General features: G+C 42.0%; 1 protein-coding gene across 1 annotated transcript in view; it reads right to left on the minus strand.

Annotated features, from left to right (window-relative positions):
* Positions 1-18,256, minus strand: part of LOC115764254 (homeobox protein cut) — an 84,979-nt gene that overhangs the window by 20,473 nt on the left and 46,250 nt on the right. The window contains exons 2-4 of the mRNA XM_030707172.1: positions 14,117-14,668; positions 13,892-14,026; positions 13,475-13,798 (exon numbers count right to left, since the gene is read on the minus strand). Of these exons, the coding sequence (XP_030563032.1) occupies positions 13,475-13,798; positions 13,892-14,026; positions 14,117-14,668 (1,011 nt within the window). The remainder of the gene's footprint in view (positions 1-13,474; positions 13,799-13,891; positions 14,027-14,116; positions 14,669-18,256) is intronic.

Below are 18,256 nucleotides of genomic sequence, written 5' to 3' on the forward strand. Positions count from 1 at the left end.
CAGCTATTATATAAATGTGTTTGAGTGTGTGTGTGAGTGCATTCGTGCAATGTCTTGGCATTTGCATTTGGTTCGATTTGCGTTTGTGGTGTGCTAATCAGACAGCTTGAGATTCATGAGTGTATTCATGGATGCATTCATGAATAAATGCAACGATTTGGTATTATTAGCAGCGCTAACAAATGTATTTATGAGTGCATTCACAGGTTATCAGTATTAATTGATGTCATTCACTGGCAGCTTTGTTAGATGTATTTGTGAGTATATTCATGGAAATATGCATGAGTGTATGCAGAGGTGGCGTTGATCAGGCATGTGAATAAATGTATTTGTGTGTGCATTTATTAGTTTATTTAATATTCGCACTTTAACTGCTTTATAGTGTGTCACGAATCATTCACAACATTTTTGAATATATATTCAATAGTGTATTTATGAGTATGTGCCTACATGTACATGAGTACATTGATCAATGTATGCATGCATGTTTTTTATGTTAACATGTTAAACGCTCTGGTATGTATTTATGTGAGTATTCATGAATGTATTGATGAGTGTTTTTCTTTTAACAATTAGCATGTTTAACTATCAATCTGGATGGCTTCCACTTTATTCAAATGTAGCGGATATGCGTGCGATTGTTGGTATTCACACAGCTTAAAGCCTCCTAAGTGGCAGGTAATTTTGTATTTTTCATTATTTGTCAATTGCTCGCGGCATGAAGACAGGGAGTCGCAAAATGGGGCGGAGGGAAGCAGTTACATTGCCATAGGAGGGGCGACAGAACCTTGCCAATTTATAACATTTCAAAGGTATAAATCAAACAATTTCGAACTGAACTTGGCACGAAACGACGCCGAAACGCGTTTCATCAGTCAGTTAGGCATTCAGATAGATAGACAGACAGACTGGCAGGCTGGCAGCCTTTCAGGCAGACAGTTGTACAGTTTGTCATTCATTCAGTGATTCAGTGATTCAGTCAGTCAAATAGTCATTCATTTACGCACACACGCACATAACGCCACGGTTATTGAATTGATTTGGGAGCAAAACGACAGGAACAGTTGAACGATTCAATGGCAGGTGAGTAGGCGTTGCGAGCGGGGTGGCGGTAGTTAAGAAGGCGCCACCCACCCCCAAAAACCCTCCACAGCGCAACGCACAGCGCGTTTGTGCGTCTTCAGCATGTTGTTGTATTTTTTGGATTATAAAGTTTTGTAATTAAAATTTGACAGCTTTACAATTCCCAGGCGCAGGACGCAAACGAATACGTTCTTGCCGCAGAAAGCGCAGAGCGGCCGTCAGACATTCGGTGTATTTGTGGCAAAACCCCTTTTTGGGGCAGCAATTTCTTATGCGAATTTTACAATTTTCGATTTATGTGTTTCGATTTTATTGTCAAAAATTTTGTGCGTGCTGCGTGCTGCCTGCCGAACGAGGAGCGGAGGGCGGGGAGCGGGCAGTTTTAATTGAAGTTTGGTTCTGGCCGAGACAGACACACAAACGAGCTCACACACACACACACACACACACGTACTCACATTTATGTGTGTGCAAGCCCAGCATCAAGTTTTACATTTTAATCAAAGCTCTTCCTTTAACCCACTTCCGAATGATCCACTCACTCGACCGTTTTGTTTCTAATTCGTTAAACTTTTGCTTAATAATTGTCTGGCCAAGCCGAACCCAGTTCCTGTGCGCCCCCTTAGCCCACTTGCTCCACGCACACGCCCACATGCTCAAATACTCGCACCAGCCCAACGCGAGCTTGACTTTTATTCATATTTCTGCCTCAATTTCATAAAAATATATATCACAAAAATAAAAAACATAAATGTGATTTTTTTTGCGACTACCCTCGCCTTATGAAGGGGGGAGGGGGGGGGGGGGGGAGAGGGGCGCAGGCACGCAGCGACTGGTCCAGTCACATGTCTAATCCTTTTGCTTATTGATATGATATCTACACGCAGCAACCAGCAAACAAACCAAACCAACCTAAACAGAGGTAGAGGTGGGTGGGGAGAGGGAGGCGTCCAGCTAAAAAGGTTATGCCAGCGATTTTTATTTTATATATTGCGCTATACAATAACCTTTTTTCTGTGTGGCCCGTTAGAGACTGGGTCTCTACTTGTTTTTTGGCTTTCATAATCAAAAAACGTTAAAATCATAGTCTAGACAATAATTTATGAGTACAGCATTGCTCTTCTGCTGCTGCTTGTTGTACTTGTTGTTGTTGTTGTTGTTGTTGTTGTTGCTGTTGTCTTTTTTGTCGGTTTTTGTCTCTTTGCCCGCATCATCAATATGAGAAAAGCAGACAACGGCCAGCAGACCGCACCCGTACATGACCAACCCAACGCCCCCAGTGCCCTGCTCAAACGTAATGCCAATCAACATCTCTAGCAAACATTCGTAAGGCATCATATCCTCGTGCTCGTCCTTGTGTTTTTTGTCATTGTTGTTGTGCTGCCATTTTTGTTGTTCTTGTTGTCTTTTTTCGCCAATAGATATAAAAATATGAATATGCCGGCTTGTCGGTTGTGCCAATGGGGAAGGGGTGGGTGGTGGTGGGGATAGGAAAAAAAAACCCAATGCCACAACACCTTAATATCAAGCTGGCTCACGTTAAGGACTTGCCGGCCGAGCTGTGGCAAGGGTGTGGGCAGGGGCGTGACGCGTGCTGCGGCAGGACGCGAACATTGTGCCACTTGCCTCATATGCTGGCTCGTTGTGGCTTTGTTTGTGCAATAGACGGGCCAGCTCGTTGGCATTTTCTAATGGTTTCAACTTCCTTCCTCTTGCAGTTGTCCTTTTCACATTTTTTTTACGACTCAACTGCTAGACCTGGCCCGGCAACAGACTGGCTTTTATGAAATGTTGCATTTGTTTTTTTTTTTATAAATTTCTTTTTTTGGCACTTAAAGTCGTCACACGTGACGTATGCGCATTGATAATCGAGCTGAAGTATTTGCCTTGTCTCCCAGCGTATTGGCATGCACTTCCGGCATTCCCTTTATGCTCCCTCCCCCCTGGGCACAGCTGCAGTTCATGGGCACAAACATTCACGAATCTTAAGCAAATAAAATATGTGATTATAAAATATCAGTTTGTCATTTTTTTATTGATTTGTGTCTCAGAAGATTGCCGACAAAGTGAAATGCCGACGAAATGAAACAGTTAAGGATAGATAGACAGAGAGAGAGAGAGAGAGAGAGAGTGAGGGAGAGCGACAGCTGAACAGTTGTATTCTAATTTGATTTAAGCGTCAACTTCTAATTGGATTTGCTGCAGGCACTGCGTCTGCGGCTAAGCTCAATCTTCATTTGATGACAATTTCATTTTCTATTAACGAGAAATTGTAATGCCAATTGCTGGCCAAATGGACAGGGATAGCGACTGGCAGCATGGGGCATGCATAAAAAACAGTTCTGTCACAAGCGCTGCTATTCGCAGCCAAAAAGTGGGGGGGATGGGGGCTATCAACTATACCAAAAAATTATATATATGTATATAAGTATGTACGTATAGATAGCTAGCTGATTTTAATTGCCCGCCTGCTTGGCTTGCTGATTATGGACAGCCGCACAGTGGGCCGCAAATATAAAAAGTATCGATTTTTGAAGCATGATAAATGATTTGAAAGTCTGCCTAATTCATTTAATGTCTGACTGCAATACTTTCTCATAGTCTTAATTTAAAGTAATTGAAATATATTATTTTCTGAGCATATCGATAAGTGTATCGATAACCCAATTATGCGATTGACATCACTTGGTTTCCCAATTAGCATTTCGATAAGTATATCGATAACTGTCATTTAAAACTACTTTTGAACTATTGCCAGACCGTCTGGCCCATAGTGCATCTGTGTGTAAGGACTGACCAACTGGCTGCATGGCTGCCTGCCCGGCTGGCTGGCCTAGGTTGATGGGGCTGACTGGTCGCATTTGAGCGACCCACGGCAATTATTTTGACGACGCGTAATTTGCGTTGACGATGCGGATGATGAAGAAGATGACGACGTGGACGAAGACGTCGCGGTTTTTTTCTGCGTCAAAATTGAAGCGACAGCGTAGCAAACTAATTAAAGCCAGCCAACCTAGCCCCCCCTTTTTACATACACACACACACACCACAAAATCGCAGACGCCCCAATTGCAGTTTGCGAGCCGAAAATGAACGATTTTAACGCTGAGCCTTTTTTAATTGTCCAAACGTTGGATTGAAAGACGCAGCCCGTGGGGGGATTGAAGATGTGAGTGGGGGAAGGTGGGATGTACTGTAGCCTGATCTTGATGGTTACAGCCGCAACTTAAATGCATGGCGTCAATAATTATATCCATTTCCATTTCCTTTTTATTGGGCTTTTGTCTCTCAAAGCATTTCATCAAATTGCCCAGCAGTGGCGGGGTTGGTTTTTAATTAGAAATCAATTGTGTATGTAATTGCGTGAGGTTTTTTATTCAAATTTTATTATTCTTTAATGTGTGCCATATTCTTAGGTTCTGCTTTTCCCCCATTTCCCTGTTAGTTAACGCACAAAGTTTGTGCCTCACGTGATCACGATTATGTTGATAAAAACATTACGTTAATCAGTCAGTTTGAGCTTATCATGAGCTTGCATCGTTTTAAACGTGTCGCACGTAGAAGGTCGCCAAAGAGAGAAAAACGCTAATCAGACAAATGTGCAACTGCAACAAGCAGCATGTTGCTGATTGCTGTTGCCAAGCTGGACCGCAGCAATAAATAAAAATGCATGTTTAATTAATTGTTTATGCATTTTCTTCAAGTTGTTAATGTTGATGATTTGCCAGATTCCGTGGGAGCCGCGCTTGCAGTATGCCGTTGCATGTGGCAACCACTGTGGCTGTCTACAGGCATTTTCTCAATTTAAAGCTAAATTAATTAATGCAATTTGATTTATTGACAGGCAAAAGTTGTCTTCGTTTTCTCAAATTAAAATCTTAAATTTCCGCTCAAGCTTGTAATTGACTTGAGTAGAAAAATGCAAAAATCAAGCTGCAAGTTGGCAGTGCTCGAAAACACCCTGTAATATGTTAAACAATTACCAAAGTATGAAAATTAGTAAAGTTTATTGCGTGAAAGTTATGCGAAATAATTGTCACAGAAATTCGCAAATTCATTTTTATTTACATGCTACATAATACAGTTGCCAATTTTTTGTAAATTTATGCTAATAAACTAGCCAGGTTGAGTTTTATTTATTTCATAAACTACACCAAAAAAAATTTTTTTTTTAGCTGTGACTAAAACTTGTTGCTGGGCATTACACAGTTAATCTTATGTGTGCTTTTCTACTAGGTAACTTGAGAACTCCCAACGAAACTCTGTTACAGACAAATTTCTTGTGCAGGGTGCAAAAATCGAAGTTGACAATTTTATATGTCCAACGACATCGCCTCATGTGCGTGTGTGCGTGTGTGTGTGTGTGGGTATGTGTCTGCTTGGTTGTCTGTAAGTGTGTGCGTGTGCTTACTTGGCCAGCTGACAAGGCGTCCAAAATTGATGGTCACATGTTTTGGGACAGTGTTGTGTAATTATTCATATTCACCCACAACCCAGACAGGAGGAAAAAGGGGCAAGCCGAAAAAAATGAGACAGAAAAATTGGTTGACAAGTTGGCTGCAAAGTTGCCAACTTATTTGTTAGCCATAAATCAGGCGTTGCCGTTTCGATGGCAAAATCTTTGCCCTATTTGCAGTTGGGGGTTGCCACAAATTTAATGGCCTCCAATTAGACAAACGCAATTGCAGCCTACGGCAATTTATGAAGTGCCAAATGGATATTTAAGCAGCCAAATGAGATGCTGCGCTGCCAACTTGTGGCCAGTCATGGCAACAAAAAAAAAAGAGTATAGGGCCTATAAATAATGAAGGTTGCTTACGCTAGTCAGCAAAGGATTTCGAATGATTAGCTGCAAGATAGACAGGGAATAGCAGAGGGTTAAAAACTGTTGGGCATATGAATTCTAGTTAATGCAAAGTGAAAGTCAATTGCAATTGCAGAAATCAACGAGCCGTAAACATGAGACCCATTATACACACATATGTATATATATGTATACAGACTGTTTTTTTTTTTTTTTTTGCAGTTCGCAATGAGATCAGAGAATTGTATTAGCAAAGACAACAACCAATTGCTGATGACACAAATCAGCACACAAATTGCATGTAAATCACATGGTAAACAATCAAAACAAAAGCAAACCGAAACGAAACGAAGCAAACTAGCGCACGCCACAACAACAACTACAATAAGAACGACAGCAACTGCAACAACAACAGCAGCAGCAGCAGCAGCAGCAGCAGCAATTGGTACACGAAAATAAGGAAATAATCAATTTAAAAAAATCAAAATCGCCATTTACCATACAAGCGAACAGCAGCTACTAAGCTATAGCTATATGCGCTGACAAATACTTAAAAAAAAAAAGAACACTACAAAAAAAAAATATTGTAAGCAATCAACAATCAGTCAATGTGTCCAGCGACAGCGCAGACAATAGATAAGAGCGTGCGCAAGTGAGATGGCTGGCAGTGTGTGCGAGCGGGAGAGCCTGCGCCCACTATTGCCAGCCCGCTTGCGCTTAGCGTTGGTGTGCCTGGGTAGCGGGGTGTGCGGGCAGTGCGGGGAGTGCTTCTGATCAAAATCCATATGCGATAAATAAATTGAATTTATCCGCAATTGGTCGAACAGCGAAGCGGCGACAACTGCAGCAACTCAATGGACAGCACATGTGCGTGTGTGTGTGTGTAATTGAGCATGATAATGACTGTTTTTTTTTTTTTTTTTTTTTTTACTTTAATCAGCAGCAAAACCAAAAGCAACAACAGCAGCAGCAGCTACGATAACGACTGCAAACAGCAGCAACTTAAATCATTGCAGGCAGTTTTAACTAAGCTCAATGTATGTGTGTGTGTGTGTGTGCTTGTGTGTGGGTGGGTGTGCGATTTGTTGCTGATTGATTTGAATTGAATAATTGCAATTGTGTGTGCTGCTGTCGCGATAGCGTATGCTGCGTTAACAAAAAAACGTAAATTTTGTGTTGAATTGAAATTCATAATAAATAAAGTTTGCCTGTTGCTTTGCTTTGAAGTGCAGCAGCCAGAGTGCAGCAACCAGGTGAAGCTTTAAGCTGCTAATGTGATTAAGGCAAGCTTTAAGTAGCTTTTAGCAAGCTGTAGTGTTGGCAAACAGTGTTGTGAAACAAACTCAAAGTAGGAGAAGAGATGAAGCAGCAAACCAGCAGTAGGTCGGGCTTTAAGGGAAAATGCTTGACTGCATTGAAACAAGCTTTAAGCAACTTTCTGCCTGAAATGCGCCTATAGTATGGTAGAGCAGTGTTAAAAGCTGCAACTAGTTAAGCAAAATGACTTAAAAAGTACACCAAAGAGCTTTCTTTAGTTGTGCCCATTGAAAAGGATATAGAAAATAGACGCTTACCCGCGATAGCTGATACATTACTATACTATAAAATTATATATTGTTATTGTTATTTAACACACAAATGAATTGCTAGATTGTTGAATTGTCGAACTTTAGCTTAAATTGGAAAAAATCATACTAAATTATAATAATCGCCAATAATTTGAAAGAGCCCAAACACAAAAATTTGAAATCATTTAAATGCTGGGGCAATCATTTCAAATTGTTTAGTACATAATTTGGTGTGCATGTGTGTGTGCGTGTGGTGATTATGAATTATGAATTATGATGAATATTAATACAAATCAAATAGAAGAATATAACAATAATAAACAATTCGAATTGAGCTGCCTTGACACTGCCTAATCAAATTTATTTCGGCTGTCTCCTCCGTTGCTGCCACTTGTACTTATTATTAATATTGATGATTGCCACGCCTATGCACGTGTATTAGTGCGTATCTGTGTGTGTGTATCTGGGCACAGATCAGTGACGTTACGGCCCCGACTTTGGCTTTGCTAGATTAGCGCCCAATTCCAACAAGTTTATTGATCAGTTGTTTGCACAGTTGCTGTCGATTTGGGGCTAATTTGGTTTAATTTTAGCCAACTGCCGTTGGCCTCGCTATGGGTTTTCCGCATGATCTTAAATTTGAATTTTTTAAAAATAAACTCAATTGTCTCACAGCACACAGACAGACACACGCACATATACACAACGCGTGCACAAATATTTGCACTTAAAATAAACTCTTATAGTGAATAGTCCAACCAACCGTTAATATCATATAATAGATAATAACAATGGCGTTGGGTATTTCAAATTCGGCCCAAGTGCGTCAGAATTATTCAAAAAAATTTTAATGAAAAATGCAAACTCTACAAAAAAAAATGTATCTGCGGGTCGCACAAGCGGCATAGATATTCATATGCATACACATACGCCTCTGTGTGCTTAATTTCTAATTAGTTGAAAACCCATCCGTCAACTCGAGCAATATAATTTTGATAGCTCATCATAGAGCTCACCCCCAACAATCGCTGTTCGTTTCACATTTCCTCAGTTCCTCAGTTCCCCAGTTCATCCGTTTCCAGAAGCTGTGCGGCACAACACAGTCGTCGCCTCGCCTCGCCTCGCGTCGCGTCACGCGATGATAAGCATAAATCGAATTTGTGCATGAAAATTATTATTACGATTATCTATATACAATATATTCAGTACGCATTATGCTGGTCAGCTGGTGGTGGTAGGCGCAGGAGGAGGGGCTTGGCAGGGGTTTCGGTTAGTTCAAGTCCACGTCCGTGTCCGTGCTCAAGTCCGAGTCACAGTCAGAGTCAGAGTCAGTGGGCAGGCCAAATGCGGGAAGATTCGTTTGATTGATAGTAAAACGAACTTGAAATATTTGTATTATATGCAAGAATCTTGTTGAGTATAAGCCGTTTTTGGAGCGTAATGCATTCATTTTTGGAATATGTCACACTATTAGATAAGGCAAAACTCTCACCTTGTAACTCTCACATACTAAACACATTCTTGTCCAGAATTGCTCGATGTATTGAAAATATTGAAAGTGGAAAATATTTGCATATACACGATGCGGGCTACATTTATTTTCTACCCACAATTGCTATCTACCAAATATGTTTGGGTATCTTTCATGCGTGGGGTCAAAGTTATTTGTACTTTGGAGCTAGGCTAATCTCAAAAATGTTTCTAATTTGAACCAAGTTATTTTTGCAATAAATATAGTTCTTTTTGGGACCTTAGTTCTAACTATTATCAAGCCTTATTATTTGGTTCGAGTCTTGCCGCAATGCAACTAATCCGTTTTAAGTTCAGTTAGCGGTCAAAATAAAATTAGTACGACGAACTAAACTTTGTTTGGCTCGAATCTGGTCGCACCCTTGATTGATACGCATAGCTCAGCACTTGCAGACAATGCTCGCAATGCTGCAAGTCGACTACAAGTGTTATTTGAGGCTTCAAGACACTTAGCACAGCATCGAAGAGCTGTTCAGCTGCCACCTGCCATTTGCAACAGATAAAACAGAACTCTTCCCAGGCTGGGGCTGTGCGCATTCCACGCCATTTCCGATTTAATAACATGAATTTTCTCAGCTGATAGTCGACACTGACGATATATATATTTTTATGAATTTGTCTGTTGTTGTTTTGGTTGTTATTTTTTATATGCTTGTGCACGACAAGTGTTCGGATAAATATTAACAGCAATAACAACTGACCGACTAACCGCAGTAATAAAAAAATTGATTTCGGTTTGTCGGCGACATAACAAATACAACATTCGTTGTTGTTGCATTTTGTTTGTTTGCTCGATAAACATTTTTTTCTGGTGTTTTTATTTTTTATAATTTATCTATACATAAATAAATATATATATAAAAATATATATATATATTTTTTTTTGACCACCAGCGATAAAAAACGCGCGATGCCGCGGAACAAACCACACACACACATAATGCGGTTCGTTATATTTTGTGTGACTTTTCTTTTAGTTTCTGGGCCCTTGAAGAGGGTATTACAGTTTTGTCAAGAACTGTGCAGTCGAAGCCAAAAAGATTCGCCATTAAATGATAAGCTTAAATATATGCATGGTTTAATAAATATATAGTATTTAATATATATCATAGTTCATAGTGTATTTAACTCTTCTGCGTGCAAAAAAAGACACAAAAAAGAGAATTCTTATTTTTTTTGTGGGCAACACTCGCCATGTTCTATATAAGTTATTATTATTATAATTTTTGTCGTTGTTTGGCTAAGCTATTTGTTTTTGTTTATTGCGTGATAAAAAAAAAACGAACGTGTCATTTCTTTTTCCCTTTAATATATACATACAGCATATATAGATAAAATATAAACTAAATCAAAACGGAAGTGTTTTAGATTTTATTATTTGTGGTTTGGCATATTTATTTTTGTGGAGCTGCTAATTTGCTAGCCACTTTTATCGCATAAACATATATATATATGATTTTTTCTTCTTCTTTTTTATAACATACATATATTTGTTGTTGTTTGTGGCATGTTTAACCCATGGCTGGCCCGCTGCTATTTTTACACGCTCTTCGTGCACTTTGTCTATAAAAATGCACTTCTGCGAAAAAATAAACACGCGCTTCGCCAAGACAAACAAATGCGCTAAAGAAGAGCGAAGCCAAGTGCCTGGGTGGAGGAAGTGTGTCGGGGTAGGTGTTGGAGGGTGCTTCTATTAGAAGTCCAGAGACCATAGACCAGATCAGAGCCAACAAGACACTCTCTAACAACAAACAACTGTTGCAATTCCATTTAACATAATTTTTGCACAACTGTCGATCACACTTGCTTGCTTTCTATACGCTATACAGAGGGTATTTGCGTTTTGTTATGAGACTTGCAGATGAAAAAGGACATATCTTCGCTACCAAATAAATACCATATATATACACACAAATAAGCTGTGTATTCGGCTTCGACTACAAATACTTTATAGACAACTCACATTATCAAACAGCTTGAAAATTGAGTTGTAATAGTAAAACTGTTGTTTGAACAATATCAGCAAGGGTATTTCATCTTCGGCATGTCTGAAATAACTATTCTTGCTGGTGTTTTTTTTTTTCCTTTTTGAAAAGTTTTTTTTGTGTTGTTTTTTTGGGGCCTGTTGCCCGACGGCGTCTAAAAAATATTGTCGCATATTTATGAACATGTGTAACAGATAAATCTGAATCTTTGGGCGCACACGTAAGTGATTTAGTTGTCAGGCGAGTGCATTTATTACAGCTGTGCATGGGCTGTCTCTCTGGAGCTGCTCAGCATATGGCCGGTCGTCCATGAGTGTTAAGTGTGTGTGCGCGCCGCCAGGGGGCGCTAGTAATCAAACAAATGAGCTAAACAAAACTCCGGCGTGGAGAATTTGCGGGAAATCGTTTTTAGAGCCGCGTAGCATTTGGCGAAAATAGCATTTAATGGATTTCAAATAAAAAGAAAATATGAAATGAAATGAAAATAAAAGAAAAGAAAAGAAGAGCAAATGTAAGCAAAAGCCTAGCTATAAGTGGCAGGTAAGCAAGCGAAAAGCAAGCAAGAGAGAGGGAGAGGGAAAAGGGCATGGGCTAAGAGATTGTGTCTGCTGTGTGCCAAGTGAAGTGATAACACATTAAAGAAATGCAACGAGGGGTGCGGTGCGGTGCGGTTCGTTTCAATTCTCTTTTTAATATTTGTGTTGCAGCGACACCTAGGGGTTGCTAATGGCAGTTACAAGCTGCGAAAGATGTCCCGAATGCCTGGCAAGATGCTGCGCTGCACTTAATGGCAAATGATAATGATTGATGCTTAAATGCAACCAGCCCCTAACCAACCAACCCCCTCCCAGTCAACGAATTCGCACGCAAAACTTGCAGCAGGTTTTTATGCTTGGGTTCTAGATTGGGGCTGCGGCTTTTGGGGGATTGGGAAATTGACGCTGGCTGGCAATAAGCAATCATTCAATGTGGGCACAATGGAGACGCGGTTTGCATTAAAGAAATTGGAAAATAAGGAGCGAAGGGGCAGAGGAGATGCATCGAGCGAAATGATGTGGAAGTGATCAAGAGTGTGAGGCAAAGAGAAATATAGAGATAAATGGTAACAGAGATAGAGAGAGAGAGAGAGAGAGAGAGAGAGTGGGAGAGCGAGAGAGAGAGAGAGTGAAAGAAAGGGAGACAGATGGAGAGAAAGAGTATAAAGAGAGAGAGAAAGATAGGGAGAAGGAGAGAGTGTGAGAAGAAGAGAGAGAGGGAGGAATAGAGAGCACACAAGGAATGAAAGACAGGCACTATGATCAGCTGAAACTGAGCACGAAAGTCGTATTTTCTTGAGCTCCTCTTTGTATCGTATCCTTAAACTTTTGAGCAACAGCTCAGAAAATGTTGAATGAACGGCATTTAAAGTTGGCGTAGACGAAAAGAACAAATAGAAAAATCACAAATACGATACCAGCCACTTGAATAGCTTACAAATGCTGAAGCTTGTGTTTTTTTTTTGGGAAGGGTCCTTTCCATGGGCAAGGCCTGCCTTCAAGGACAGCCAAAGACAAACGCAGATGATAGCAAATGTAAACAAAGGCAGACAACAAATTTTAGGCGTTAAAATTGTCATGTCAATATTTTAATGATATCACTTAACACCAAACCAACCAGCCGCCCGCCCGCTGCCTCGCCTCAGCCAGTTAGTCTATAGTCTGCAGTTCAACTCCACCCAATCAAAGTGTCTTGCGCAAAGTTTCATTTTAACTTTTTCTGCACAAAAAAAAAATATACATTTTTTCAGAGCTCTTTTTATTTTGGGAACTTTCCTCGTGGCTTTCGAGTCAAATCCCTTGCATATTTTTTTATCATATTTTTTTTTTGTAGCTGCTGCGTTGCCCTTTCTTGTAGCGTCCTGTAAAGAAGAAGTCAAAAGTCCTTTTATTTTTTTCTGCCTTTTATCGTTGTTGTTGTTGTTGTTGTTGTTGTTGTTGTTGTGCCGGGACGCTCATTTGTTTGCCTTGTATTTCCTTCTGTTTTTTTTTCCCTGTTATTTTTTTTGCACTTGTGTTTGGCTAGAAAATTACAAGAAAAGTGCGCTAAACTGGCTGCGAGGCTGGCCGGCTAGGCGGCTGGGGGCGTGGCGCTGTGGCGCTGTGGGTGTTTTGTTTACTTATGCAAGTGTTTTCTCAATTGTGCGTGCGGACAGTCAGGACATGCGCAAGGGGGCGTGTGGGGAGGGGCTGGTCAGTCGTGCGTCGACGTCGTCGCCATCGTCTGCGGTTGAAATTTTTTCCTTTTTTGGAGGGGTTCAGGGTTGCAACTTAACTCCTTTATTTTATGCTTTGGGGTGGCAACATTTGTCTAATCTTAACGGTTTTACATTTCATTGCGCTGGGTAATTGTCTGGGGTCTGAGGGGCGGTACATGGTGTGGTTTTCATAGACAGTTTATTAAATTAAGTGGAGGAATTTCTAAAAATAAGCAAACAAAACTCTTAGGCGGAGTATGCAAAAACTTACCTCTTTGTCTTTGGCAGCTAATAGAACAGCGGGCTGGTTGTTGTTGTTGTTATTATTGTTGTTGCTGGTGTTGCGCTTTTTGCGCTTCTCATTGTTGTTGTTGTTGTTTGTGTTAGTATTGTTATTGGTGCAATCGTCGTCCTCGGCGCTATGTGCCACATGTTGCTCATTTACATTATTATCACGCAGTGCAACATGTTGCGTTTCACTGTTGTTGTTGTTGTTCTTGTTCTTTCGACTACAGCTATTGTTGCTATCAGTATTGGTGTTGTTGTTGTTGTGATTTTTGCTAACATTTAAACTAGCTTCGACCTCATCCTCTTGCTCATCGGCAGCTACATCGGCAACATCCTCATCATCAGCAGCAGGATGATGCAGATGCGTTGCATTCGCATCGCCAATATTATCAGTTCTTACCAATGGCTCAGCGGCAGCAGCACTGCCCGACTCAGCCACATGGTCCGGCTCTAGCTCCATATCATCGTCATCTAGATCACCATCGGCATGCGCCACATTCGATTGCATGGATGCATCCTCCTCTTCGTCGTCGTCCTCGTCATCGTCGATGCAGTTGCTGCTGGCTGTTGCCTCGGCAACATCTCGTGCTGATTGCTGTTGTGTTGCTGCTACTGCTGCTGCTGCTGCTGCAGCTGCTGCTGCGGCTGTTGTTGTGGTTGTTGCATTTGCTGCAATTGTGTTGTTGGCTACAGCAACGGGCGAGTGCATGGGCGATTGTTGCTGCTGTTGCTGTTGGGCTGCCGCTGCCGCCGCTGCAGCAGCTGCTGCCGCTTCCATCATCATTTGCTTTGCGTGATTGAAGAAGAGCTTGGGATTTAAGCAGGCGCCGCCGACGCCGTTCTGCAGGCTGCTCTGCAACTGTTGCTGCTGCTCAGCGCTCAGCAACGGCGGCGATGGCGACGGTGTGTTTGTGTTGGCCAGCAGATTGCCGCCGTTCTGTTGCAGCGTTATGGCCGCTGCAACAATCGAGCTATTCAGCAGCTTGTCGCTGTCGCTTTCGCTGTTGCCAGTGGCTTCCTCTTCGCCGCTGGCCAATGATGATGCTGCTGCTGCTGCTACTGCTGCTGATTCTGCTGTGTTGTTGTTGTCGCTGTTGCTGTCGCTGTTGCTGCCGGGCGTGCCAGTCGAAAGTTGCTCCTTGAGGGTGTTCACTTCCTTCTCGGCTAGTGTAGCGCGCTGTAGAAAGAGATAGAGAAAGAGAGGGAGAGAGTCTGTGAGAGAGAGAGATCATAAACGACTCGCCTTGCCCCATCGCATTGTTTGGCTGCCCCTGTCAGGCGCATATGTTTTGGGCGCAAACTTTGCTGCCCCTACCCAAAGCCAAAAGGCAACTATCGACCCTCATTAATTTTACTTTTAAAGTCATTACGGGTTAAATTTAGCCAAATTAATACGTTGCAAAACTTTTGCTCCAGCCAACACACACACACACACACACACACACACACATATACTCAGTCTCGCAAAAAACGGCTTAAAAAACATAGGAATTTGCTGGGGTTGGGCCTGCAGGGCCGTCTGCAATGCCCATTCGCATTAGCAACAGCAACAGCAACCAACAGCAGCAACAAACAGCCGACAAATTTATAGTTTATCGTTGGTATCGATAAGCCAACTTGGAATTTTAGTGCTATTAGCGTTGACCTTCGCTAGGGGGTTGCCCCGGGGGTGGTGGTGGTGGGCCACAGACAGACGACGACTTGCTTGAAATCAAATGCCAAATGAGAAATTAAAACAACAACAGCAGCAGCAGCAGCAGCGACAAAAAAGGTTACAAAAATATGCGGTGCAAACTTTTTTGGCAAATTAGTCTGGGCCCAGAACCGAGAGCCTGCCCCACAGCCAAAGCCGAAGCCAGCCAGAGCTCAGCCTGGCCTAAAACTCAAACCCAAACCCAAACCCAAAGCAACTAAACCCAAACCGTAACCCAACCCACAGACCTAAGTCCAGGTCCGGCGCAGTGCCGCAGTGTCCTCTCCTTAGTTCTAGTAAGCGATTCCTACGACTTCTCCTCCGCCTCGGATGGCAATGACTTTTGGGGCACTTTGGCTTCGATTTTCTGTTGATTTGTACTTGTTTTGGTTTTTGAGTTTTGTGCAATTTTATTTGTATAAATACCGGAAGCCAATGGAGCCAGCAGAGGGGGACTGGGCCAGAAAAGCCGGGGCGTTGCAGGCAATAAAGAACTTTGGAAATTAGTCGATGGGCATATCGTTCTTTCTATTGCCAACAGGACTTTCTGGTATGAGCTACAGTTTTCAGCCTTTGCAGCCTTCTTATACCAGTTTTTCCCTCAAATCGATGAGACGACGACGATGACGACGACGTCGGCGGCGGCTACCCCCTGCCTCAAAACTTTTTAAGCAGGAAGTCGTTATAAGGGTCGGGTTAAGGTTGAATTGCAATGCAGTTGCTGTGGACTGGTGAAACGTAAACGATTAGGAAAAGTCCTTTAGGACTTAACTATCTTGGGCTGGGAAAACTTGGTAGGTCAGGAAAATAGTTTGGCTAGGTTCTCTCGGATAGCACAGCTCGAGAGGGTGGAGAACCAACTAGATTGTTGAGACAAGAGTGCTCGATCCGGATCGCTTGTGAAGCTAGACACATGAATTCTAAGATTGGGCGTTACAAATTGGAAGACGTGTTTGTTGGCTGAGATCTAGAGGCTCCAAGTGATATGGACGAGATGAACACAGGTGGGCAGAAATTGAAGAGCTCCAATGCCAAATAGCTCAATGCTTAAGTGTATGATACACGGAAAGATTAAATGGGTTGGATGTGGTTGGATTCTTTATTATGGGCTCATCTGGAGCATAGTTGTTTATGTCAATTAAAGAAAGTGAAGACCAAATAATCTCGATCAGTTGTATAAAAATCAGGTGGGGCACAGGTGTTAAGTGTTCAAGATTAGACGAGTTTGTGTTATCCATGAAAGAAATCCATTAAAGTCAAAGTATTTTAAAACCAAGGCCAAGTTTAATGAGTCCGATTTTATATTTTAAGTCAGCATAATATTGGCTAAAGCTCTTGCTAACTTTATAAAGGTGAAATTTAGCTTGCTTCAGCCTTGAAGAGTTAGGCACCTAGCATATTGTGTATTGGTTTCAAATGCAGCTAAAAGACAAGAGACTGTTTTGTCGAGCCGCAGGAATTTACTGTATTTGTTGTTGTTGTGTTTGTTGTGTTTATCTTTTTTCTTGTAGATGAATGGCCCTCGAGGCATATTTGTCAACATCATCAGCAAACCAAGCGAACCCAAACCCAAACCCAAACCCAAAACCGAACCTGAACCCGCAGCCAAATGTAACGTAAGCAAAAGCCTGAGGCACGGGCGGAATTGGACGGGGACGCAGTCTCAGTCTCGGTCTCGGGCTCGACTCGTCGCATAGATATATATTTATGATATTTAAAAGCTCTTAAGTACAAACAACAGACAAGCGGCTGTTGTGCGCGGCAAGGGAGGCAAGGCAAGGGCTGCGGCATGAGCTCGGGTGGCAAAAGAAGCTGCAGTTTTGTCCTTGCCGCTTGCTGGGGACTTAAAATGCCAGACAGCCTTCAAAAGCGCGCTGGCGCTTAGAACTGGGCCCGACTGCGGCTGGAGCTGGAGGCACTGTGATTTTCATGCTGACTGTTTGTGGCAATGTCTGTGGCACGTTGCTGTTGCTGTTGTTGCTGCTCTGCTGAGCTGCTTAAGCCTGAAAATTGTTTTCATAATGCCAGGCAGTCGATACACAAAAAAAGAAAGAAAAACACACACAACACAAAACAACGTTGAATTTCTTGTTGACTTTTTGCTTGAAAATCAATCAGTGGCTGTCCAACTGTGCTCTGCTCAAACTGTGCGGGGGCGAGCAGTTACCAGGTTTTTGTTTCTTGGCGCGCTTGAAATGGAATCCCCGTGAGAATGGCGACACTTGCCAGCAAAACTAGTTTGGTCAGCAACAGAAACGAACTGCTCTGGCAACGTCAAAGCCTTCAGAGCAAATCAATTAATGTACCGAATGGCAACTGGGAATAGAATCAGAAGCTGGAGCTGGCAAGGACCTGTCTGTGTGTGCGTGTGTGTGCTCAGTGCCCAGCCTTTTGTGGCCCAGTTCGAGCGGCTTAGCAGCAGTTGCCAACCAAATGAGTTAATTAACTAAAATGCGGGTGGCTTTGCTCGTATTATACTTCTTTTTTATTTTTTTGGGTTTTTACTTACACACACATACACACATTAGTTGTAAACTGTAGGTGTGGCAACGGGCAGTTCTATGGGCTCGTTGCACACTTCAAATGGTTCGCCGCCCGCTTTCTACTTCTCTGTGTGCGTGTGTGTGTTTGTGTGTGTGTGTGTGTGTGTGTGTGTGTGTGTGTGCCCCGTCTGTGTGTGTGGTCAGCTTATGGCAGAAAAGGCTTTAGTATTGAGCACCCTTTTAGCGTTTTTTTTTATTTTTATTTTTGGGTACTCTTTTTTTTGGTTTTATTTTTTGATGGGTTGCACAGCGAGTTTCATTTAATATTTTTGCATGTGCCGGCGCCACCACTTCAAAGAAGCTACGAAAAATAGCTAAAAAAAAAAGACAAAAATATAGAAAAAAAAACTGGTCAACACAAAACGCAATGCGCGCCAAAAATGTTAAGTGAAATGTTAATAGCTGGGCCAATGTGCGATGCTGTTAACATTTCTATTAGCCCAAAACGAGCGGGCGCCCAACTGTTTCAAGGGGATTTTGTGAGGAGGGGCTGCACATTTCACTTCAATTGAGCTACATGGAGTCAGCT

This window comes from Drosophila novamexicana, unplaced genomic scaffold (assembly GCF_003285875.2).
Source record: "Drosophila novamexicana strain 15010-1031.04,08,12 unplaced genomic scaffold, DnovRS2.1 tig00000820-arrow-pilon, whole genome shotgun sequence".
Classification (NCBI taxonomy): Eukaryota; Metazoa; Arthropoda; class Insecta; order Diptera; family Drosophilidae; genus Drosophila; species Drosophila novamexicana.